This window comes from Cynocephalus volans, chromosome 12 (genome assembly GCF_027409185.1).
Source record: "Cynocephalus volans isolate mCynVol1 chromosome 12, mCynVol1.pri, whole genome shotgun sequence".
Lineage (NCBI taxonomy): Eukaryota > Metazoa > Chordata > Mammalia > Dermoptera > Cynocephalidae > Cynocephalus > Cynocephalus volans.
Window position 1 is genome coordinate 10707943 of NC_084471.1, and position 27301 is coordinate 10735243.

Here is a 27301-nt window from a genome sequence, read left to right on the forward strand (position 1 = left end):
TAAGTTAGGTATAGAGGGAAAGTATCTCAACATAATTAAAGCCATATATGCCAAACCCACTGCCAATATCATCCTGAATGGGGAAAAGCTGAAAGCTTTTCCTTTAAGAACAGGAACTAGACAAGGATGCCGACTCTCACCACTCCTATTCAACATAGTGTTGGAAGTACTAGCCAGAGCAATCAGAGAAGAGAATGAAATAAAGGGCGTCCAGATCGGAAAAGATGAAGTCAAACTGTCCCTGTTTGCAGATGACATGATCCTATATATCGAACAGCCTAAAACCTCTACAAAAAAACTCTTGGAATTGATAAATGATTTCAGCACAGTAGCAGGATACAAAATCAACACACAAAAATCAGTAGCATTTCTTTTCTCCAATAGTGAACATGCAGAACGAGAAATCAAGAAAGCCTGCCCATTTACAATAGCCACCAAAAAAATAAAATACTTAGGAATTGAGTTAACCAAGGATGTGAAAAATCTCTGTAATGAGAACTACAAACCACTGCTGAGAGAAATTAGAGAGGATACAAGAAGATGGAAAGATATCCCATGCTCTTGGATTGGAAGAATCAACATAGTGAAAATGTCCATACTACCCAAAGTGATATACAAATTCAATGCAATCCCCATCAAAATTCCAATGACATTTTTCTCAGAAATGGAAAGAACTATCCAGACATTTATATGGAATAATAAAAGACCACGCGTAGCCAAAGTACTGCTGAGCAAAAAAATAAAGCTGGTGGCATAACACTACCCGACTTTAAGCTATACTACAAAGCTATAATAACCAAAACAGTATGGTACTGGCATAGAAACAGACACACCAATCAATGGAATAGAATAGAGAATCCAGAAATCAACCCACACACTTACTGCCATCTGATCTTTGACAAAGTCACCAAGCCTATTCACTGGGGAAGGGACTGCCTCTTCAGCAAATGGTGCTGGGATAACTGGATATCCATATGCAGGAGAATGAAACTAGACCCATACCTCTCACTATATACTAAAATCAACTCAAAATGAATTAAGGATTTAAATATACACCTTGAAGCAATAAAACTTCTTAAAGAAAACATAGGAGAAACACTTCAGGGAATAGGACTGGACACAGACTTCATGAATATGACCCCAAAAGCACGGGCAACCAAAGGAAAAATAAACAAATGGGATTATATCAAACTAAAAAGCTTCTGCACAGCAAAAGAAACAATTAACAGAGTTAAAAGACAACCAACAGAGTGGGAGAAAATATTTGCAAAATATACATCTGACAAAGGATTAATATCCAGAATATACAAGGAACTCAAACAACTTTACAAGAAAAAAACAAGCAACCCAATTAAAAAATGGGCAAAAGAGCTAAGTAGGCATTACCTAAGGAAGATATGCAAATGGCCAACAGACATGTGAAAAAATGCTCAACATCACTCAGCATCCGGGAAATGCAAATCAAAACCACACTGAGATACCATCTAACCCCAGTTAGGATGGCCAAAATCCAAAAGACTCTGAGCGATAAATGCTGGCGAGGTTGCAGAGAAAAGGAACTCTCATACATTGTTGGTGGGACTGCAAAATGGTGCAGCCTCTATGGAAAATGGTATAGAGTTTCCTCAAACAATTGCAGATAGATCTACCATATGACCCAGCTATCCCACTGTTGGGAATATACCCAGAGGAATGGAAATCATCAAGTCGAAGGTATACCTGTTCCCCAATGTTCATCGCAGCACTCTTTACAATAGCCAAGAGTTGGAACCAGCCCAAATGCCCATCATCAGATGAGTGGATACGGAAAATGTGGTACATCTACACAATGGAATATTTCTCAGCTATAAAAACGAATGAAATACTGCCATTTGCAACAACATGGATGGACCTTGAGAGAATTATATTAAGTGAAACGAGTCAGGCACAGGAAGAGAAATACCACATGTTCTCACTTATTGGTGGGAGCTAAAAATTAATATATAAATTCACACACACACACATAAAAAAAAACCCGAGTGGGGGGGGAAGAAGATATAACAACCACAATTCCTTGAAGTTGATACGACAAGCAAACAGAAAGGACATTGTTGTGGGTGAGGGAGGATAGGGAGGAGGGAGGGAGGTTTTGGTAAGGGACCACAATAATCAACCACAATGTATATCGACAAAATAAAAGTTAAAAATAAATAAATAAAAAGAAAATAATAAAATAAAAATAAAAATAGTAAAAAAAAAATGGTGGACGTAAGTCCAAATATATTAATAATCACAGTATTAATAGATTATAGTAATCTGTTAAAAGGCAGAAAGTATAAGATTTAGGAAAAAGAAATCCATGTATATCTTCTGTCTTTTCTTGGCCACCAGATATTTTTATTATTTTTCTTTTAAAAAATACTTTTAGTTATGTCTATTTCCATGTTAGATTACTGTTGTAATAATTTTTTGATTAGTTTTGACTTTTTAAAAAATATTAAGTATGGGGTGATTGGAATTCTGTGTTGCAGTTTCACTCTGCTGTCTTAACCTAGGAGTTAGCCACCACATATTAAAACTTGCTTTTGTAGTGAATCTGTATTTCTCCTGGTCCCTGAAGCTGAGCACTTAACACAGTTTATGAATTTTCCTGTTTCCCCATTATTCTTAAGTGAGAACTACTGGCAATCTCTCAAATTTTATATGCTGTTTGTTAGCAAGATGCTGAAATAAAATTGCCTTAACTCCTCTTTTAAGATCTCCAGCAATAAATGTCGGTCCTTTCTCACTTTTTTAATCTAGCTATTTCATATTTAATTTTTAAAATCTGCTTAAATATATTTGCTTTGTTGTTCTTTACCTTTTTGTTTTCACCTTTTTTCAAAACAAGCATTTTTCCTGTTAATCTCAAAATTCACCTTCCAAGAAAGGTTTACAGTGTTTGCACTCTTCCTGCCCTGTCCTTCTAAAGCATCTTAGAGACCGTTATGTTAACTGAAGTAAGCCAAACACATAAAGACAAATATCACATGATCTCACTCATATGTGAAATCTACAAAAAGAAAAGGTGGTTCTCATAGAAGGAGGTAGTAGAATAATGGTTACCAGAGACCAGGAGTGGAAGATTAACAGGTACAAATCTATGCTATCTATTTTAAGCGATTCAATGCAGTATGTGCTTGTATTGAAACAAATTGTCCTGCACAAATATGTACAAATAAATCTTAAAATTTTTAAAAAGTAAAATAAGAATGTTAAATGTAAGAAAAGAAAAAAAGACAATTGACACACACAAAACAATTTTTTTTAAGACAGGAAAGTAAAGTCTTATGGTGATTAAGTTTATATCTACCTTTTGCAGAATCATGAGTTAGGAACCTTGACTCCAATTTCATTGCCTTGAGGCATAATTACACTTAAATATCTTCAAGTAATTTATACTTGTCCTATTAAAAAAAAACAACAAAACTTTCATTTTGTAGTAGTTTCAAACTTAAAATGGCAAGAATAGTTCAAAGAGCTCCCATATATTCTTCATCCAGATTCACCAGTTGTTAACATTTTGCCCCACTTCCTTTATTCTTTATTTTCTTTCTCTGTTTATGTACACGTGTTATTGTCCTATATTTTAAATCTAGGGAGGAGCCATTGTTGTAGGTTGAACAGTTAACATAATGGTCTTTAGTTCCATCCATATTGCTGCAAATGACAGGATTTGATTTTTTAAAATAGCTGAATAGTATTCCATTATATATATGTACACCACAGTTGGTTTTGTTTTTTAATCCATTCGTCTGTTGATGGCCATTTAGGTTGATTTATCTCTTGGCTTTTGTGAATAAAGCTGCAATAAACATAGGAGTGTGGATATATTTTCAATATATTGATTTCCTTTCCTTTAGATATATACCCAGTAGTGGGATTGATGGATCATATGGTAGTTCTATTTTTGGTTATTTGAAGAACTTCTATACTGTTTTCCATAATGGCTGTACTAGTTTACACTCCCACCAACAGTGTATAAGTGTTCCCTTGTTCCACATTCTTGTCAGCATTTTTCTATCTTTTTGATAATAGCCATTCTAACTGGAGTGAAATGATATCTCATTGTGGTTTTGATTTGCATTTCCCTGATGATTAGTGATGTTGAGCATTTTTTAATATGCCTGTGAGCCATTAGCCATTTGTATGTCTTCTTTTTAGAAATATCTATTCAGCTCAATTGCCCATTTTTTAATGGATTTTTTTTTTTTTTTTGCTGTTGAGTTGTTTTGAGTTCCTTTTGTATTCCAAATATTAATCCTTGGTCAGATGTGTACTTTGCAAATATTTTTTCCCATTCTGCAGGTTGTCTGCTCTGTTAATTCTTTGTGCTGTGCAGAAGCTTTTTGGTTTCATATAATCCCATATGTCTTTTTTTGCTTTTGTTGCCTGTGTTTTTGAGGTCTTATCCATTAGGTCTTTGCCCAGACCAGCATCCTGAAGCATATCTTCTATGTTTTCTTCTGGTAGTTTCACAGTTTAGGTATTAGACTTAAGTCTTTAATCCATTTTGAATTGTTTTTTGTATATGGTGAGAGATAGGGGTCTAGCTTCATTCTTCTGCATATGGATATCCAGTTTTTCCAGCACCATTTATTGAGTTTGCTCTTTCCCCAGTGAATGTTCTTGGCACCTTTGTTGAAAGTCAGTTGGCTGTAAATATGTGGACTTATTTCTTTGTTCTATATTCTGTTTCATTGGTCTATGTGTCTGTTTATATGCTAACACTATGCTGTTTTGGTTACTGTAGGTTTGTAGTATATTTTGAAGTCAGGTAGTGTGATGCCTCCAGCTTTGTTCTTTTTGCCCAGGATTGCTTTGGCTATTCAGGGTCTTTCAGGGTCCCATGTAAATTTTAGGATTGTTTTTCTATTTCTGTGAAGAATGTTGTTGGTATTTTGATAGAGATTCCATTGAATCTGTAAATAACTTTTGGTGGTATGGTCATTTTTACAATATTAATTCTTCCAATCCATGAACTGGGATGTCTTTCCATTTCTTTATGTCTTTTTCAATTTCTTTCATCAGTGTTTTATAGTTTTTCTTGTAGAGATTTTTCACCTCCTTGGTTAAATTAATTCCTAGATTGTTATTATTATTATTTGTAGCTATTGTAAATGAGATTACTTTCTTGATTTCTTTTTTAACTACTTTGTTATTGGTGTATACAAATGCTACTGATTTTTGTATGTTGATTTTGTATCCCACGTCTTTATTGAATTTTTTAAAATCAGTTTTAAGAATTTTTTTGGTGGAGCTTTTAGGGTTTCCTATGTCATTGGCAAACAAGAACAATTTGACCTCTTCCTTTCTAATTTGGATGCATTTTATTTCTTTATCTTACATAATAACTCTGGCTAAGACTTCCAGTAATATATTGAATAAGAGTGGTGACAGTGGGTATCCTTGTCGTCTTCTACATTTTAGAGGAAAAGCTTTCAGTATGATGCAACCTGTGGGTTTGTCATATATGGCCTTTATTGTGCTGAGGTACCTTCTATACCTAATTTGTTAAGAGTTTTTTTGTTTGTTTGTTTTTTGTTTTAATCATAAAGGAATTCTAAATTTTATCCGATGCTTTTTCTGCTTCAATTGAGATGATCATAGGGTTTTTTGTCCTCTGTTCTGTTGATATGATGTATTGCATTTATTGATTTGCATATATTGAACCATCCTTGCATCCCTGGTATAAATCCCACATGATGATAATGAATGGTTTTTTAATATCCTGCTAGATTCAGTTTGCTGGTATTTTGTTGAGGATTTTTGCATCTGTGTTCATCAGGGATATCAGCCTGTTGTTTTCTTTTTTGTTGTGTCCTTGTCTGATTTTGGTATCGGGGTAATGTGGGCCTCATAATATAGTTTGAAAGAATTTCCTCCTCTTCAGTTTTCTGGAGGAGTTTGAGATGAATTGGTATTAGTTCTCCTTTAAATGTTAGATAGAATTCAACAGTGAATTCATCAGGTCCTGGGCTTTTCTTTAATGGGAGACTTTATTACTGATTCAGTCTCATTACTTGTAATTGGTCTGTTCAGGTTTTCTATTTCTTTTTGATTCAATCTTGGAAGGTATATATGTGTCCAGGAATTTATCTGTTTCCTCTCGGTTTACCAATTTGTTGGCGTATTGCTGTTCATAATAATTTCTAATGACTCTTTCTATTTCTGTGGTATCAGTTGTAGTGTCTCCTTTTTCATTTCTGATTTTACTTATTTGCGTCTTTTCTCTCTTTGTTAGTCTAGCCAACAGCTTGTTTATTTTGTTTATCTTTTCCAAAAACCAATTTTTTATTTTCTTGGTCTTTCATATGTATTTTTTTACTCTCAATTTCATTTATTTCTATTTTAATCTTTATTATTTTTTTCCTTCTGCCAATTTTGGTTTTAGTTTGTTCTTCCTTTTCTAGTTTCTTGAGATGCATCATTAGGTTATTTGAAATCTATCTTTTCTTTCTTTTTGATGTAGGTGTTTATTGCTATAAACTTCTAGCTGTATTCTGTATAACTGTTGGATGAAATGTTCTGTAAATGTCTGTTAGGTCCATTTGGTCTAAAGTGCAGTTTAAATTCAATGTTTCTTTGTTGATTTTCTGTGTAAATGATCTGTTCCATGCTGAGAAAGGGGATCTACCTTTGGACCTAATAACTTTATTTATATATATATATATGGGTGTTCTAGTGTTGGGTGCATATATATTTATAATTGTTATAACTTCTTGCTGAATTGATCCCTTTATTATTGTATAATGACCTTGTCCCTTTTTACAGTTTTTGACTTAACTACTCCTGCTTGCTTTTGTTTTCCTTTGGGTGGAATATCTTTTTTCATCCTTTCACTTTCAGTCTGTGTGTCTTTATAGGTAAAGTGAGTTTCTTGTAGGCAGCATATAGTTGGGTCTTGTTTTATTTCCAACTATTTAGCCAGTCTATATGTTTTAATTGGGGAATTCATTTACATTCAAGGCTATTATTGATAAGTAAGCAGTCCTGTCACGTTATTAATTTTTTTCTGGTTGTTTTGTATATTCTTTGTTTTTTCCTCTCATATTGTTTATCATTGCAGTTTGGTAGTTTTCTGTAGTGATAAGGTTTGATTTCTTATCTTTGTCATTTGTGCATCTGTTCTACCAGTGAGTTTCATACTTTTGCACATTTTCCTGATGGTAGTTATCTTCCTTTTGCTTCAAATACAGGATTCACTTCAGCATTTCTTGTAAGGTTGGTTTAATGGTGATAAATTCCCTGTTTTTGCTAATACTTTTATATCTTACCACTTCTTCATTAGCCCACTGAATATCTTCTGTGATGGAATACATTTGTCTGTCATTAAAATTAATTTTGTTAAGTAAGTGACTTAACTTACTTAAATTACACCTGAAAGGACATTGTCAGTTTATAACAATAGTGTTTATTAGTGCTAAATACTGAATGGAACAGTTTGGAAATTTGTTCAATTTACGGAGCATTTCAATTCCAAAATATGCTGCTGCATTGTTAATTTCTGATAGTTTGAATGTCAGTTTGATATGTCATCTAGGAAATATCACAGGGTTCACCAATTCTGCTTTGTGGTATTATCTGAATGGTACAGGCTCAACGAGATCTACAGCTCCTCTCTAGATAGTTTCTACAAAGTACTTACACTATCTAGGCACTCATTTTCATAAAACTCAATATCTTAATTTCCTGCAACACTTTAACTTTTTCTTCTGTGGTTACTCATTCCCTTACTAGTCCTCTTTGGCTTGTGACTTCACAGTCTCAATTGATAAGTAGCTTATGATACCAAAGGGACTTCATTTCCACTAAGGAACTTAAGTGTGTTTTCTCCCTTCCACCTGCTTGTGAAAACCTAGAAATAAATGTGTGTAATCACCTAATCTAATTAAGCACACTTTACTTCCAGTGTTGTGCTGAAACTTTAAAAAAGAAAAATTTAGTACATTTCCATAGACTCATTATATTCAATTTTCTTTCTTGTCCCATAAGGTAACTTAAGGTATATATATGACATTTAAGCTATTCTAGGCCAAAATTAATCTCCAAATATGTAAGACATTTTTTCTTTCACAATTCTTGCTATTCCTTAATTTTTCTCATAGTTTACTTCAAAATTGACTTTCTGAAATTTTTATTAATACACTTCTCTGATGTCTAAGTCCATATCATTTCAAAGATAATTTTGGTTTTGAATGCTGAAGGAGTGATAATATAGTTCCTGATTAAATCCAGTGATAGCAGATAGGTGCTAAGCCTCAAGTCACCACTGTTTGCTGGTATTAATTATAAAATCTCCAAGTCCAAAATAAGCCCATTTTAATTGTGCATTTTCATGTAAAGTTACAACAAAATGAAGTAAGAACCATACATGAAAAGTTCTTGTTATTTCTTTAGTGTCTCTGGCATCTACCATACTTGCTCCTTTTGCCCACATACTTCTTCTTGCTTGGAGTAACTTCTCTCTTCCTCTACATTTATCAGAATTCTAGTGATCCTTCAAAGCCTTGTTCAAATTTTACTTCCTGTTTAAGGCTCTGCCTGATTACTGTGGTGCACATTGCTTTTATTCCTCTTTAGTGTGTTTATTTCTAAAGTTAGTTAATTCAGGAAACTTTAGCATATAATTGTTCTCTGATTATTTCCCATAAGTCTGTATGTTAGACTTATCTCCCTAGTCAGCCTATGAACTTTTTGAAGGCAAGGATCATGTCTTATACCATTGCTTTTCAAGATATTTTTCTTACGTAACCCCTGAAATGATTTTGAAAAATTATGTACTCCCTTGCTCATTTTTGATGACATGAAATTTTTTAAGTAAAATAACTGAAAGGGTGTAACTCTTACATATTGTAAATATTGATGTTAAAGACAAAAGAAACCAAAACCAAAATAAACAAAACTGTTATATCATTCTTTTAAGTGTATCTAAAGGAATCTATACACCATTGTGATTGATACTTGTAGTCATTTATTTGAAAAATGCATGAAGTTTTCTTTAACTGTTAGAAATTTTACATTATTCCTTTTTCTCCTTGAAGTCATATTTTTATTGCACATTCCTCATGGAATTTTATCCTAATATAAAGTATTTTTATGCTTGAAAGTCCTATATCAAATACATATGTAAGTTAAAATTATTTTTCTAAATTTTCTGTGACTAAGGGCTTTTAAGTGGTAAAATATTTCTTCTAGATTGACTTATCATTACAATTATTGTGAGTACACAATTGATAAGACCAAATAAATGGATTATAAATTTTTTTTTTTTTGTCTTTTTCGTGACCAGCACTCAGCCAGTGAGTGCACCGGCCATTCCTATGTAGGATCCGAACCCGTGGTGGAAGCGTTGCCGCGCTCCCAGCACCGCACTCTCCCGAGTGCGCCACGGGCTCGGCCCGATGGATTATAAATTTTTATAAATAATTATCAAAGATAAAGAATATAATTTTATTGGAAATACATGCTTTTATGAGATTCATGGAACTGTTTATTTACCTATATATGAATATTACCTATTGCTAAATATAAGCAGAGTTCAGTGTAAATTCTCTGGTTTACATTTTTATAGATGTGAATGCTGAGAAAACTTGTTCACATAAATTATATGTGGGACTAGAAGTGGTTTATTATAGCACTGTCAGTCAATTCTATGAATTCCTTTCAAGTAATATGCCAAAAATTATATAGTGATTTATTATAAAAATATTTTTCATCTCTTGCCAACTGTTACTTAGGCCTTTCTTCAATGTTGTGGAAAGCAAAGAATTGGAAACACCCTACTTAGAAAAAGACTTGTTAAACAGTCATTAGGAGTAATTTACTTTCTCAACTTCTGGGAATAATACCAAAAAATCTTTACTAAAATGTATCAAATAACTATTAATTAAACCTGTTGTACTTTATAACCCAATATACTCCAGAAGTGTGGGAAAAATAAAAATATTAATTGCAACATACCTGTCAATACAATACATTTTTTAGAAAACAATTGTATTGTATCATATGTTTTAAATGTATTTTCATCAAACTCTTTAGAACCGACAGGTTTGGCTTATTCAATTTTGGGGAAGTATTTACCCATATAGCCTAGTTGGCAAAGCCAGCCCTCACTGTCAAAATAAAGTAGCCAAATCAAATTTAAAGTTTTTTTCAGAAAATGTCTTACTTTAGTCAAATAAATGTGTAAACAGACATCACTCTGATTGTCTTCACACTGCTGAATTCCTAAGATGGATAGCTCAGGCATGGAGCCTTGTCATGAGCATTGCATTGGCCACATAAAGTGCTCCTCCTGCCTCTTGTGGTTTCTTTGCTTTGCTTTCAGAGGACTCTTCCTTAGAAATGATGCATTCTTTAACAATAGTTGGGGGATGAAAAGCACAAAGATATTAAATGAAACTTGTTCACTGTCATGCCCCATGCTGTAATATGTCTGAATACCAGACATCCCTGTATGGACCAAAATACCCTGTTATTTATGCCATGCTGTGCTATTAAAAGAAATATGTATGAGGCAGGACAAACCTTAAAGCTCTACTTTGGGGTTTTCATACCTTGATTAAAGGGGGTTTTTCCTAGACCAGTATTTTTTACTACTGTTTGGTGCCTTAGAGGTTCTTATGGATTGGGAAGATGTACCATAATATGGGTGAGGATATGTCTTTCTTTTGTAAAATGGGAGAAAATTAATTAAGAGAAGGAAGGGGGAAAGAACTAGCCTGATGCCTCTGCACGATTACATTCTCAGGCAGATCAGTTTTTGGAAAGCATATATGTGGAAGTTGCCAATCTGGAAATTGATTCCTTTAAAACTATGCCCACCTAGCCCTTGGGAAGTTTTTACATACCCCCAGTAGTACGCATATACCAGTTTGAATATGCTGAGATACAGTTGATACTAATACGTTGAGAGATTTTTTAGAGTTCATACTAATACATAGGAAGGAAAATGATATTAAAACTGCAAAAACATTAAATTTAGCAAAAAAATGTAAGTAGAAATATCAGTTTATTTTCACTGGTATATTTTACTTTCTATGTTTAAGTTAAATTTTAAAAATTGTGTTAAAAGTTCTTTTTCTTATCAGATAATCTATATTTTTGGTTAGTTTCTCTTAGAACACATGAAATTCACAATGCAAAAATAAATTTACTTTAAATATTAATAAGAATAATTATAGTTGTCATTCCTACTTTGCTAAAATTGCATTTGAATAACTTTCACATTTCAAACTCTATTTTCTATACTATATTATACCTTATTTTTTAGAAAGGTGTTTTATAATAGAGTTGTTGATGTGGGAAAGGGCTAGAATTTGAGTTGTCTTTTTAAAATCAGTTTGAATGTATCAGTTATTATAAAGAGGTATATTAAAGTGCTTAAAACTCATAGGAAACTATTGGCAAGTGATATATATTTAGTAGGCATAATGAATCTTCAGAAGTGATTAACTTAAAAATTGTGAGCTAATATTAAAATATTACTGTTTTTGCCAATGTAAAATCTTAGCTTTATGCTTTTGACAGAAAACACTTCCAAGGCAGGATTGGAATATGAACAGTGTCCAGACATTCAGTTGTTTACTGGAACTGTGTTGTCCCAGGAAACACTACCACTCAAGATTAATGCTTGGAAATCGACAGAGGTAAGTCGTTATCATAGTTTCCTATTGTTTCCGTAACTACAAGTTAGCACGTTTCATGCCTTAAAACAATACAAATTTGTTATCTTACAGTTTTGCAGGTTAGAAGTCTGACCCAGGTCTCAGTGGCCTAAAATGAGGTGTTTGCAGAGCTATGTTCCTTTCTGGTGGCCCTCAGGAATAATCTGTTGTCTTGCCTTTTCCAGCTTCATGTGTTCAGAGATACTGTACTTGTCTTTTAACTTTGTTTTTGGTGTCTTTTTTTATACAGGGGTTAGATATGAATAAGGTCAATAATGAAGTTTTCCTTTATGATTTGTGCTTTTTAAAAAATTCTTAAGAAATTATTTTTATCCTAAAGTAATAAAAATGTTCTCTTATTTTTTCTTCTGTGTTGAATTTTACTACATAGTGTAAGATAGAGCTCTTATTGTATTTTTACTTCTGTGGATAGGCAATATTTAATGTATTGAATAGTCCATGTTTCTCTACTCATTTGAAAAGCTTTTTATTGTGAAATAATTGTAGATTCACAGGAAGTTGGAAAAATAGTAGAGTCTTGTGTACCTTCCCCCAGCTTCCCCCAGTGTTGACATCTTATATAGCTACAATACAATATCGAAACCAGGGAATGGACATTGGTATGTAACTGCCAACTAGACTACAGATCTTATTCAGTCTTTCAATTCAGTATTCAGTTTTTTAATCTGCATTCGTGTGTGTGGTTCTATGTGGCTTTATCCCATGTATAGATGTATGTAACCAGCACCACAAAAGAAGTCCCTCCTGCTATCCAGCTCACTCCTAACCCTAACCCCAACCCCAACCTAGTAACCAGTAATCTTTTCTCCATCTCTATAGTTTTATGATTTCTAGAATGTTATATAAATGGAATCAGACAGTATGTAACCTTCTGAAATTGAATTTTTTTCACTCAGTGTAATGCTCTTGAAGTCTATTCAGCTTGTTGCACATATCAGTAATTCATTCTTTTTTATGGTTGAGTAGCATCCTATTGTAAGGATTTATCAGAGTATGTTCAATTGTTCACCCATTGAAGAATATTAGGGTATTTCTGGGTTTTGGCTATTTATGGAAAAAGCTGCTGTGAATATTTATGTACAGATTTTTGTGTGCGAACTCATATCTCTGGGATAAATGTCCAAGAGTGTGATTGCTGGGTTGTACCGTAAGTGCATGCTAAGTTTTGTAAGAAGCTCTCAAACTGTTTTCCAGAGTGGCTGTACAATTTTATATTCCCACCAGCAGTGTGTGGAAGATCCAATTTCTCTGCATCCTCACCAACTTTTGGTATTAACACTGTTTTTATTTTTAGCTCTTCTAATAGGTTTGTAGTGATATCTCATTGTGTTTTTAATTTGCATTTTCCAATCGGTTAATGATGTCGAGCATCTTTTCATGTGCTTATTTGTGCCATTATAACTTCTCTTTAGTGAAATATGTCTTTTGCCTATTTTCTAATTGTTTATTTACCATTGAGTTTTGTGAGTTCTTCATATATTCTGGATACAAGTCCTTTGTCAGATATGGGATCTGTGTATATTTTCTTCCAGTCTGTGGCTTTTCTTTTTAACAATATCTTTCACAGGGCAGGAGTTGTCAGTTTTGAGGAATTTCAGTTTATCATTTTTTCCCTTTGGGTGTCATATCTAAGAAATCTTTGCCTAACCCAAGGTCACATAGGTTTTCTCCTAAAAGTGTTAAGTTTTACATTTAAGTCTGTGATCTATTTTGAATTAATTTTATATAAGGTATGAAGTATAAGTAGAGGTTCTTTAAAAAAATAATTTTTTTTGCCTATAGATGTCCAGTTGTTTCAGCACCATTTATTGAAAAGACTTAAATTTTACTGCAATATGCTTAAATGTGGGTTTTCTTTTTCTCTTTTCTTTCTCACCCGTGGGACTTTTCAGTGGGTGATTTTTTCATCTCTGTTTAAATTCTGAGAAAGTTATCTCTGATTTTCTCCAAATATTTTCTATTTATTTTCACTTTTCTCTCTTTCTTGGTATCTTTCGAGGTATCTATTTGTATCTTTCGAGGGGATTCAGCAATGACATTGTGATTTTTTTGGTTGCACTTGTTTCCATAACAACAAACAGGGATACTATGAATTGGTTCACACAAAATGAAAGCTGACCAAAACCTTCAGTCTAGTCATGAGTTACTAAATTGATAGTGATGCATTATAAATATTTATTTTCTACTGTCTCCATTTATTATTTTTCTAAGTGAAAAGTATACAGTTTTTATTCTTTGGTTTATTAGCATGCTGTTTATTATATTTGCAAAAATTTAAACTTGTCAGTTGCTAGAGAAATGGAAATTATACTTATTCTAATTATGCTAACTCATCATTCTTCTGTCTCTTTGCTGCATCACTGCTTTATGCATCAAAGTCCTATTTTATTTTCAAATTTGTGCTTTTATTACTTCTTTCTAAATTAGAAAATACTTATTGAAAAAAGTTAAAACAATATAAAAGGGTAAAGAGTGAAGACCAAAGTTTCTACTTACTCCTTTATACTCTTTGAGTTCCTTTCCTCAGAAGCAACTATTACTAACTATTAAGTTTTTTATGGATTTTTGGGAAATTTTCTGTGTCCATACATTTATTTTGCCTAAATGGAATCATCCAATATATATTGCTGTGTAACATACTTTGAACTAAACAACATATGCTGGACATCTTTCAGTATAGTAAGTGTAATTATTCAATGTATAATGTTTCAAAAATTTTTTTCCACTATACATATTATGGACATATTTCTATATCGGTACATACAGCTGTACTGTTTTCTTGATATATAAATGAATCTTAGTTTATTTAACCATACCCTATCGCTAATTGTTTAGAGATTTTTTAACAAATTCCCTTTTGGTTACCATTGAAGGGTTTTGCCTATTAAAAGCATTGTTGCAATAACAATCCTTGTACATACTTTCCCAGAAAGTGGAACTGCTGAAAGGCTTTATTTATTTTTAGTTTTGAAAAGTGCTGCCAAATTGTCCTACCAAAAGTTGCACCTGTTTATATTTACAGTGTATCAGATTGACTTCCCTCATCTTTGCAAATACTGAGTAGTAACAGATTTTTGCATTTTTGTCAGTCTGAGAGGTAGAAAATTTTTGTTTTGTTGTATTGTAATTATATATAAGATTGAAAAACTTGTGTGTGTTCCTGGGGCACATACATTTTCTTTTTATTATTAACTCTATTAATGTCCTTTGCTTAGTTTCCTGTTTAGTTTCTCATCTTTTTCTTACCAGTTTCTAAGAGCTGTTTGTCTCTTAAATAATTAGCCCATTGTTTGGTTCTTTGTCTGTCTATTCATTTTAAGTTTTTAATTTGATATTTGATTTTACTTATGGCATTTTTGTTTTTTGCCTTATAGATGTCTTTAATTTTTATGTAGTCAAATTCACCTGTCTTTCCTTATGGCTTCTAGATTTTAAGTCATTCTTAGTAAGACCTTCCTTACTCTAAGACTTTATAAAAAGCTGCTCTGGCTTTTTTTTTTTTCCTTTGAATAGACTATGTTTTAGAGCCATTTTAGGTTTCCAGCAAAATTTAGCCAAAAGTATAGAGATTTCCCTTTATATTCTCTGTTCCCCTACAGGCACAGCCTCCCCCAGTATCATCATCCCCTCAAAGTGGTACATTTGTTACAGTTGATGAACCTACACTGACACATCATCATCACTCAAAGTTTGTAGTTCATATTAGGGTTCACTCTTGGGGTTTTGACAAATGTATCCACTGCCCTAAAAGTCCTCTGGGCGCTGCCTGTTCATCATTCCCTCCCCCCAGTGTCTGGTAATCACTGATCCTTTTACTGTCTTCCTAGTTTTGCCTTTTCCAGAATGTCATATAGTTGGGATCATACAATATGTAGCCTTGCAGATTGGCTTCTTTCACTTAACAATATGCACTTAAGGTTTCTCGATGTCTTTTCGTGGCTTGATAGCTCATTTCTTTCTAGTGCTGAATATTATTCCATTGTCTGGATGTATCACAGTTTATCCATTCACTTACTGAAGTATATTTTGGTTGTATCCAAGTTTTGACAATTATGAATAAAGCTGATCTGTATGCAGGTTTTTGTGTGGACATAAGCTCTTTTGGATGAATACCAAGGAGCACAATTGCTGGATCTTTTGGTAAGAGTATGTTTAGTTTTGTAAGAAATCACCTTGGCTTTTTTATGCTTTAATATTTTTTATGTATTTAAATCTTATTTATCAGGAATTTGTTTTGTTGGAAAGCATTAGAGATCCACTTTTAAATTTTACTTTTACAAATGATAATCATGTGTCTCAATATCATTTGTTGATTAATCCATCTTTTCCTCTGATTTGAATTGACTTCTATCACATAATAAATTCCCGTTTATGTTTAATTCTATTCCTGGATTTTCCATTTGCTTATATTTAATAACTAACAAGTAAAGGTAAACCATAAAAATAAAAAAAGGAGGAATAGAAGCAGCTAGATTTCTTTGATTATACCTTGTTCTTAAATTTCTTATTGAAACTCTGGAAATATTTTGCATAATTATAATGTACCTTACATTCTCCTGAAAAATAAATCTGTAGGCCCAGAAGGTTTTACTGGAGAATCCTACCAGACATTTAAAGGAGAATTAAGGCGCGCGGAAGATGGCCGAGCAGGTTCCCAAGTCGGTGCTGTTCGTGTGCCTGGGTAACATCTGTCGGTCACCGATTGCAGAAGCAGTTTTCAGAAAACTTGTAACTGACCAAAATGTTTCAGATAATTGGAGGATAGACAGTGCAGCGACATCCACGTATGAAGTAGGGAACCCTCCTGATTATCGGGGGCAAAGCTGCATGAAGAGGCATGGTATTCCCATGAGTCACGTAGCCCGGCAGGTGACCAAAGAAGACTTCACCACATTTGATTATATACTGTGTATGGATGAAAGCAATCTGAGGGATTTGAAGAGAAAAAGTAATCAAGTTAAAAACTGCAAAGCTAAAATTGAACTACTTGGGAGCTATGATCCACAAAAACAGCTTATTATTGAAGATCCTTATTATGGGAATGACTCTGACTTTGAGGCGGTGTACCAGCAGTGTGTCAGGTGTTGCTCGGCGTTCCTGGAGAAGGCGCACTGAGGCTGGCCATGCTCTGCTGCAGGCGGTGATCGTCCCCACCCTCTGCATTTCTCAGCCAGTGTGCTCCACAGTCCAAGGCCCCAGCTGTTTCTTCAGTTGATTTACTGTTTCATATCTTGAAAATAATTGTAGATGCAACTCAGTTGTGTTTGGCAGAAGAAAAAATAAAAATCTTTGATTCAGACAGTTTATGGGGGAGTTTATGGAGTATACCAAGTGTTTGTGCACTAGTTGAACCTCCCAGTTTGCCCCAATTACAAAACAGTGGAACAAACAGCATTGGAAGACACTTCAGAAAGTTCGTGGAAAGATCTGTATGTCCTGCAATTCTATTTTTCCACGAACTTTTTGAAGTGCCTTCATATAGAACAACAAAAATGAAGTAAAACATCACTTGAAAGGCCCAGGTCAGCACCTGAGCCCATTGAGACTTAGGAAATTGAGTCTACCTCTGCAGTAGTTTGTGTGGATAGCTTCATGAGGACAGGTGCCCTCTCTCACCTGTGCTACCTCACTCTTTGCCCCAGGGCTTTTTATTGAGTAACAATAGCCTGTACATAGGAGATCACAGTCTAGATTAGAAGTGTTTTAATTCACACACACCCATAGTGCACACTTGTATGTTTAAAAAACAGGAAGGAGAAAAATTTTTGGAATTAATCTTCAGCACGTGTAATACTTCTTTTGTCTGGTTTATTTCATGAGGTCAAATTATTTGCTCCTATTTGAACCACTTTGCCTCTGAAAATTTAATTATATACAGAAGTATGGACACTTGTATGCTGGTTTATCTTATGGTCAGTTGAAGAATTTGTCTGTTTTACATACACATGTAAACTAAATGTCAGATATAAATTGGATTAGGTGGGAAAAAATAATTTCAAAAGTTGGAAAAAGTTCTATTGCATTGGCGTGCTTAAATTGATGTGTTAATAAGTATTCGTCAGCATTTAATAATCTTACAGGTAAATATAGGTAATTTCTGTGTACTTTGGGATAACTAATCTCAAATTCATATGGATATAAGTCAGAAAAGATTGTTGTCAAAATAAACCGGGGTGTTATAAAAATACAAGTGAGATATAAAAAAAATAAAAAATAAAAAAAAAAAAAAATAAAGGAGAATTAACAGCAGTTTTACACACTGTCTTCCAGAAAATAGAAGAGGAGGGAGCAGTTCCCAAATTATTTTATGAGGCAGGTTTACCCTGATACCAATATTAGATAAAGACAGTACAAAAAAAGAAAACTACAGACCGATATTTCTCATGGAATTAGATGCAAAAATCCTGGACATAATATTAGCTGATTGAATCTAGCAATGTATAAAAAGAATTATGTGCCCTGACCAAATAGGATTCAATTCAGGTATGGAAGGCTGGTTTGGCATTTGAAAATCAACCAATGTAATTGATCATATCTACAAGCTAAAGAAGAAAAATCATAGGATGATTTCAACTGGTACAGAGAAGCATTTGATAAAATCCAACACCCACTTATAATAAAAATTCTCAGCAAACTATAAATAGAAGAGTATTTCCTTAAATTGATAAAGATTATCTACAGAAAACCTGCAACTAACATCATACTTAATAATAAATGCTTTCCCTTTAAAATCAGGAACAAATCAAGGACATCTACTCTTACTGCTCTTATTAAACATAGTCTTGGAAGTTCTAGCCACTGCAATAAGACAAGAAAAAGACATAAAGTCATGCAAAATGTAAAGGAAGCGATAAAACTTTCCCTGTTTAAAGATGACATGATTGTCTGTATAGAAAATCTCAAAGAAACAAATACAGAAAAATCCTCTTAAAAACACTAAGGTTGTAGGATACAAAATCAGCATACAAAAATCAATGGGATTTTTACATAGTAACAATGAACATGTGGAAACTGAAATTAAGAAATAATGCCATTTACAGTTACTCTTCCAAAATTAAATACTTAGATATAAATGTGACAAAACATGTATAAGATCTATATGTTGAAAATTATAAGAATAATGAAAGAAATTAAAGAAGACCTGAATAAATGGAGAGACATACCATATATATAGATCGGAAGACTCAACATAGTAAAGATGTCACGGTGAAGATGCCCCTAATTACTCTATAGATTTAATGTAATTCCTATCAAAATCCCAGCAAAGTGTTTTGTAGTCATAGATAATAAGCTTATTCTGAGATTGATATGGAAAGGCACAGTCCCTAGGATAGTTAAAACAATCCTGAAAAAGAGCATAAAATGGGAGTGATCACTCTGCCTGTTATTAAGGCACTCACTGCATAGCTAAAGTGACCAAAAGAATGTGGTATTGATGGAGAGACAGACATGTAGATCAGTGTAACAGAATAGAGAATCCAGAAATAGATCCACACAAAGATGGCCAACTGATTTTTGACAAAGGTGCAAAAGAAATTCAATGGAGGAAGGATAGCCTTTTCAACAGGTGGTGCTGGAGCAATTAGACATTCATAGGCAAAACCATGAATCTCAACCTAAACCTAATACAGAAAGAATTACACAACAAATGAGTCATGGACTTAAATGTAAAATATAAATTATAAAATTTTTGGTAAATATAGGAGAAAAATCTTTGGGCTCTAAAGCTGGCCAGAAGCATGATCCCTAACAGGAAAAAAATTGATAAATCAGGACTCATCAAAATTAAAAACTTTTTCTATGCAAAAGACCCTGTTAAGAGGATGAAAAGACAGGATACGGACGGGGAGAAAATATTTGCAAACCACTTATCTGGCAAAGAACTAATATCTGGAGCATATAAAGAACTGTCAAAACTTATTAGTTTAAAACCAAACAATTGAATTAGAAAATAGGCAAGTGATATGAACAGTCATTTCAGCAAATACAGATGTCAAATAAGCATTTGAAAAGATGCTCAACATTATTAGCCTTCAGGAAAATGAAATTTACACATGCAATGAAGTATCAAAATGGCTAAAATAAAAAATAGTGACAACATCAAGTGCTGGTGGGAGTGTGGAGAAATTGGATCACTCGTATATTAGTGGTGGGAATACAAAATGGTACAGCTACTCTGGAGAACAGTTTGGTAGTTTCTTATAAAAAGTAAACATGTCACTACCATGCTACCCAGCAATTGCATTTATCCCAGAGATATGAACATTTATATCATGCAAAAACCTGTACATAAATGTTCAAACTAGCTTTATTTGTTATAGCCAAAATCTAGAAACAACCTAGGTGTCCTTTAACAGGTAAACAAACTGTGATACATTTATATTGTGGATACAACTCAGCAATGAAAAGGAAGGAAGTATTGATACATGTGACAATTTGGATGAGTCTCCAGGAATTATACCAGATGAAAAAAAGCCAATCTCAAAAGGTCACGTGCTGTGCGAATCCATTTATATAGCATTCTTCAAGTATTAAAATTATAGAAATGAAGAACAGATTAGTAGGGGCTGTGGGTGAGGGTATGATTGTAAAAGAGCATCAAGAAGGATCCTTGTGATTGTGATGGAAATATTCCGTGTCTTGACTGTGTCAATGTCGATAGCCCAGATGTGATTTTGTACTATAATTTTGTAAGTTGTTACCTTAATAAAGTGCTGGGAAAAAGTTATGCCCATTTCACAGGAGGGAAAAAAAAAGACATACCAACCAATTTCACTATATAGACTTTATTTGGATCCTTTTTCAAACAAGCTATAGAAAAATCTACTTATGATATTTATGAGAAATTGGAAATGTGAACAGTTTATGATAATTCATGACTTTAAGAAGTTATTGTGAAGTTTATCAGTGTGATATAGTTATGATGGTGTTAAAGAATTCTTACCATTTAAAGATTCCTACAGTATGAATATTTGTTTTTCCCCAAAATTCACTGAATTTTGAAATCCTAACCCCAAGGTGATGGTATTAAGAGGTGGGAACTATGGGAGGTGATTAGGTCATGAGGGCTCTTCCCTTATGAAAAGAGATGCAACAAAGCTTCTTGGACACCTTCTGCCATGAGAGGTTACAGCAAACAAACAGCTTTCTAGGAGATAGCTCCTCATCAGACACCAGATCTGATGGCACTTTGATCTTGGACTTGCCAATCTCCAAAACTGTACTAAATAAATTTTTGTCATTTATAAGACACCCAGTTGAATACACTCTGAGATAGTGTATTTTATTATAGCAGCCTGAATGGACTAAGAGATCCATATTGAAATAAGTGATATATCTAGGGTTTGCTTCAAAATAAAACAGACAGGACATGGTAAGTATAAAAATGAAATAAGATTGGCCATGAGTTGATTGCTTAACCTGATTGTTGGATTGATTACCTGTTCTGTCTACTTTTTACTCCATGATAAAAAGTTAAAGTTTTAAAATATGAATAAAAGATACACACACGTAGCTTTAGTATTACCAGTGAAACAAAATAATTGGCCTCTGAGATAGTGTGCTTTAAGGATGCTCAAAGGGGTGGTAGGGTAAGGTAATGCCCTAGTCAAAATCATTGCTGTCTACACAAGGTCTTCAGGAAGGAGTGGGATTCCCAAGGGTGGAAAATCACCTTAAACTCAGACCCCGGATATATAGATAACTTACATGTGAGTTACTGTATTAGTCCATTTCTGTTGCTTATAACACAGTACCTGGAACTGGGTAATTCATAAGAAAATGAAATTTATTGCTTACAGTTTCTGAGGCTGAGGAGTGCAAAGTCCAAGGAACACATCTGGAGGGTGGCAGCAGTGACCCCTGACATTGCAAGATGGTGGAAGCAGAGAGAGCAAAGCAGAGAGTGTAACCTCCTCATTCACTCTCTTTTTAAAGCCGTCACAACCACACCCTTGACCACCATTATTCATTCATTCACTACTGCATGGTCCTACAATCATCTCTTCAAGGCTCCACCTTTCAGTTACCATAATAGGATTTCTCACACTCTTAACAGTCACAATGGGGGCTAATTTTCTAATACATAAATCTTGGGGGACACAATTCAAGTTTCAGTGAGTTTTGGGGGGACATTCAATCTACTACATTCCTCCCCTGGCCCTCCAAAACTCACGTCTTTTTCACATGCACGTACATTCATTTCATCCCCAAAATCTTAACTTGTTCAACTGAAAAGTCCAATGTTCAGTGTCCCATCTGTGAAATCAATACATTATCTACTTCCAAGATATAATGGTGGTACAAACATGGGTACATATTCCCATTTGAAAAGGGAGAAAACCTAAAAGAAGAGGGTAACAGGTCCCGAACAAGTCCAAAACCCAGTAGGGCAGGCATTAAATCTCAAAGCTGGTGAATCATGTACACTTGACTTCATGTTGGACATCCTCTGCACACTGGTGTGAGTGTTAGGTCCCCAAATCCTCAGGCAGCTCCACTTGTATGGCTTTCCTGGTCTCAGGTGATCCTTTAGCTCTCACAGGCTGGCATTGCATGCTTATAGCTCCACAATTCTGGGGTCTCCATGGTGGTCCTGCTCTCACGGTTCCACTGGGCATGGCACTTATGGGGTTTCCCTGCTGCAGCTCCAACCTCATGTTTCCACTTGGCATTGCTCTAGCCAAGACTCTATGCAGTGACTCCACCCCTGTGACAGATCTCTTCCTGGGCCCCCGCTTTTCCATACACCCTTTGAAATCAGGGTGGAGGCTCCCAAGCCTTCACAGCTATGGCATTCTGTGAGCCTGCAGACCTAACACCATGTGGATGCCACCTAGTCTTCTGGCTTGTATCTTTCAAAGCTGCAGGTCCAGCCATGCCAGGGGCCAATTTAGCCATGGCTGGAGCATCAGGGGTTCAGGAAGCAGCATCCCAAGGTGGTCCTGGGCAGTGAGCTCATGGAGGGCACGTTAGGCCTGTTCCCCAAGACCATCTGTCTTCCTAGGTCTTTTGGGGCCTGAAATGAAAGGGTTGGCCCCAGAGGCTTCTGCAATGCCTACAGGGCCTTTTCCCTCTTCTCTTGATAATCCCTTTCTTTTGTACTAATCTTCTTACCACCATTGCATTTTTCTTCTGAAAATGCTCTCTGCTTCTCTACTGCATAGCCATGCTGCAAATTTTCCAAATCTTTGCACTTTGCTTCCCTTTTATAAATTCTGGCTTTACATCATGCCTTTGCTGCCATAACTCAGGGTAGGTTGTTACAAGTAGCCATGCAGCTTCCTTAATGCTTTGCTGCTTAGAAATTTCTTCTGCCAAATACTCTGGTTCACAACTCCTAAGTTCCGATTTCCACAGAGTCCTAGGGCATGGACAGAATGTAACCAAATTCTTTGCCAGTTAATAGCAAGGGTGATCTTTGCCCCCGTTTCCAATAAACTTCTTCTTATTTCTATCTGAGACCTCCTTAGAATGGTCTTTTCAGTCCGTATTTCCATAAGCATTCTGGTCACCACCATTTAACCGATCTCTAAAACTGTCCCTGGTTTTCTTATCTTCTAGACTCCCACCAGCAGTTAGGCTTTTTCTAGTCTGCTCCAAATTCTTCTAGCCTCTCCTCAACATCCAGTTCCAAAGCTGCTTCCACATTTTCAGGTATTTGTTATAAGCAATACCACATGTCTCTGATACCAATTTTCTGTATTAGTCCATTTTTGTTGCTCATAACACAATACTTGGAACTGGTTAATTCATAAGAAAGTGAAATTTATTTTTTTACAGTTTCTGAGCCTGGGAAGTCAAAAGTCCAAGGAACACATCTGGTGGTGGCAACAGTGACCCCTCACATTGTGAGATGGTGGAAGCAGAGAGAGCAGAGCCGAGAGTGTAACCCCCTCAGTTACTTAAATCAAAATGGTTTTATGATGATGTTAGCACTTATAGACACATTGTCCATCCAGTGAAATTAATTTTGGTTTTCTCAACTCTCGTGTTCTCGTTTTCTGTCAGGACCTGATGCTGTTCTATGATGATGATCCAAAGCCACTTTTACCAGAGGTACCTCCTCCCGTTTCCGCTGCAGCTACATGGGTGTCAGAAGGGGGAGCAGAAGTTTGTAATCCCTCGGAGGCAGGTAAATTAGTTAGAGAAACATGAACAAGAACCATTGGGCAGGAATTGTTTTTTATTGGGTTTTGTTTTGTGAAGTAGAGCAACACTTGGCTTTTTGTAAAAACCTTGATAATGAAGGATGGGACTGACGTGGATAAATTCAACCCACACATAGTCCTATTATCTTATTTTACCATTTGTTTCAGAGTTTTTTTATCTTCCGATTTTCCTTTTTTCTTCTTCATGGTTTTATTTCACAAATTAACTGCAAGCCTTAAATTTTTTACAAATGATTAAAAAAGCAGAAAATTAATTTTAGTTCCTTTCCTTTTTATTAACTTTTTTCTGATCGTTTAAATTATGACATTTTTCAAAAATAGGCATTAAGCAAAAATGTGAAAAGGCAAGATGCATAGTATCCCACAAAATGGTTAATCATCTCTTGAATAATTAACATTAGAGCAAGGAACAGTATAAAATTATACAAAACTGTACTCCAGTAAATTACACTATTGTATTCCTGCTGGCTCTGCTGCTACTCAAGATCCTTTAGGATCTGATTGATTCACTGTGAGCTGCTCCCTCCAGTCTCTGTTCTCTGTGAACTCTCAAATTTCAATACATTCTTCCTCTTGATTTTCTCAGAAAGTAGGATGGAAGGTCTTCTGCCAAGATGAGAATGAAATGTTCTTATTAGTATCTTTAAGTAAACAGATCCAGAAGCTTGAAAGAAGAGCAGTAAGAAAAACTTTTTTTTTTTGTATTCTAACACATCTCTAACCTTTTTCTCTCCTAACATTTTAAAAAATAGACTTTGTTTTTTTGTGCAGTTTTAGGTTCACAGCAAAATTGAGTGGAAAGTACAGAGAGTTCCCATATACCGCCTGTCTGCACACAGGCATGGCCTCCCCCACTGTCAGTATTCCATACCAGAGTGATACACTTGTTACAATTTATGAACCTACACTGACATATCATAACCACCCAAAGTCCGTAATTTACATTAAGGTTCATTCTTGGTGTTGTCCATTCTATGGTTTTGGACAAATATGTAATGACATGTATCCACCATTACAGTATTGTACAGAATAGTTCCACTGCCCTAAAGACTCTCTGTGTATCTCTTGTTCATCCTTCTCTCCCCTCGAACCCCTAGCCACCACTGATCTCTCTACTGTCTCCATAGCTTTGCCTTTCTCAGCATGTCTTATAGTTGGAATCATACAGTATGTATGTAGCCTTTTCAGATTGGTTTCTTTCACTTAGAAATATGCATTTAAGGTTCCTCCATATTTTTTCATGGTTTGATAGGTCATTTCTTTTTAGTGCTGAATAGGATGTATCACAGTTTATTTATCCATTGACCTACTGAAGGACATCTTGGTTGTTTCCCAGTTTTGGCCAATATGAATAAAGCTGCTATGAACATCTGTGGCAGGTTTTTGTGTCAGCATGTTTTCCCTCCTAACATTTTAACAGAAGTGAAATTTAGTGTAAATGAGCATCAGGGGCAACCCTAAAGAGAAAAAAGTCTCAAAATGAGTAGCCTGGCAATCCAGCATTTACTTGGCTAGGTCCTATCTTAATCAGAGAGGCTTTTTCTATTTTTAAGTCTTTCTTTTCTCCAATCTTTCCTTGGCCCTAGACTCAGAGATATCTTGCTAAAAAGCAGCTCTTAGCATTTTACTTCCCAGATTAAAAACTTTCAACAATTCTCCACTGGCAGTAGGTAAGTCTAATTTTTCATACTGTCATATGAGACTTTTCATAGTCTGGTTCTAGCCAACATTTTTTTCCTTGTCACCCCAAACTACCAATACTCATGATGCTCTGTGACATTCCATTGTTTGTGTAGTTTTTTTACTTTACAGTGTCTTTGTTCCAGTTACTTTGGCTGTCTAACACATTACCCTAAAACTTCATGGCATAAAATAATCATTTATTTTGCTCATGGATTCTCTGGGTCAGGAATTAGGACAGGGCACAGTGGGGATGCCTTTTCTCTGCTCTGTCACATGTATCTGGGCCTCAGCTGGGGAACACAAAGACTGGGGCAGGAATCATCTGAAGGCTCACTCACTCATGTGTCTGGCAGTTGATGCTGGCTGTCAGCTGGAGGCCTCAGTTCTCCACGTGAGCCTCTTCATGTTGTCTTTCCAGGTGGGCTAGTTTGGATTTCCTCACAGCATGGTGGCTGGGTTCCAAGGGTGAACATCTTGTGAAAGAAAGGACCAGGCAGAAGCTGAATAATCTCAGGAGTCATGCTGTGATACTTCTGCCCCATTCTGTTCATGAAGGCATCACAAAGTCCTGCCCAATTTCAAGAGGGAGGAGACATAGATTCCCACCTCTCTATGGAGGAGTGTCAATGTCATATTGAAAGAAAAGCATATTGGATGTGATGTATGTTGGTACAGTCACTTTTGAAAAGTATAATCTGCTGCAGTCTTCTACCAAATTATAAATGCTAGATAAGGCCCAGCAAAAATGTCACAGCTGCCATACAAATCTTTCTGCACTATAAACTAATTTCTTCTTTCAATATGTTCCCACAGGACTTTGCCCATACCCCTATTATAGAGTTTATAATTTTGTATCATAACTATTTTATATTTTATTTATTTTAAAATTATTATAAGTAATAAGTGAATATACTCTTATTTTTAAAAATTCAAACAATATTGATAAAACTAAAACCCCATTTGACTATCCCTTACCCCAACACAGTCCCCTCCCCAGAATTAACTATTATCAGTTTGGTTGTTACTTTATAGACCTTTCTCAGTGCATTTACATCGGCATGTGTACCTTTAGAAGTATATAGAATTGACTTTAATTTTAGAACATAGTTATTGTTTTAGAACATTATTCTGTATTTTTCGAAAGGTTTTTTAAACTTAAGAATATCACTTGGCTATCCTTCAATGTATGTCAGCATTTAGAGATTTACCATATATACATATTTTTGACTCCTATAATGCCTGAATATTATAGATTATTCCCTTGCTGTTAGATGATATTTTGGCATTTTATATTTTTCGCTATTACAAATAATGCTTCAGTGAATAGCCTTGTGCACATATGTGAGTGATTTTTTTAGGGTGGACTCCTAGAAATGGAATTCCTGGGTCATAATGTATGCCCATTTTCATTTTAATTGATACTGCCAAATAGTTCCTCAAAATATTAATATCAGTTTACACTCTAGCTTGCAGTAGGTACTCTCATAACCTATTCATTCACATTCTCACCAACACTTGATATTTTCGAATCTTATATTTCTAATCACTTGGATAAAACTTGCATTACATGGTTGGTATAATTTGCATATTTGTAGTATAAATGCATATAATATGCATGTAATTGCATATTGATTGGATATTTCTATTCTTCTTTGGATTGCCTATTTATATAATTAACTTATTTTCCTTTAGGATTGTTTGTTCATTTAAATTATATGTTAGTAATACTTTCTCTGTTAT

General features: G+C 34.7%; 2 protein-coding genes across 2 annotated transcripts in view; both read left to right on the plus strand.

Moving 5' to 3' along the window:
- The window catches only part of ENTHD1 (ENTH domain containing 1), a 135227-nt gene that overhangs the window by 49552 nt on the left and 58374 nt on the right, over positions 1–27301 (plus strand). The window contains exons 3-4 of the mRNA XM_063115621.1: positions 11551–11669; positions 23718–23841. Of these exons, the coding sequence (XP_062971691.1) occupies positions 11551–11669; positions 23718–23841 (243 nt within the window). The remainder of the gene's footprint in view (positions 1–11550; positions 11670–23717; positions 23842–27301) is intronic.
- Positions 16342–17007, plus strand: LOC134360900 (low molecular weight phosphotyrosine protein phosphatase). The gene has a single exon (XM_063075786.1). It carries the CDS (start codon positions 16347–16349, stop codon positions 16821–16823), a length of 477 nt encoding a protein of 158 aa, XP_062931856.1. The 5' UTR covers positions 16342–16346; the 3' UTR covers positions 16824–17007.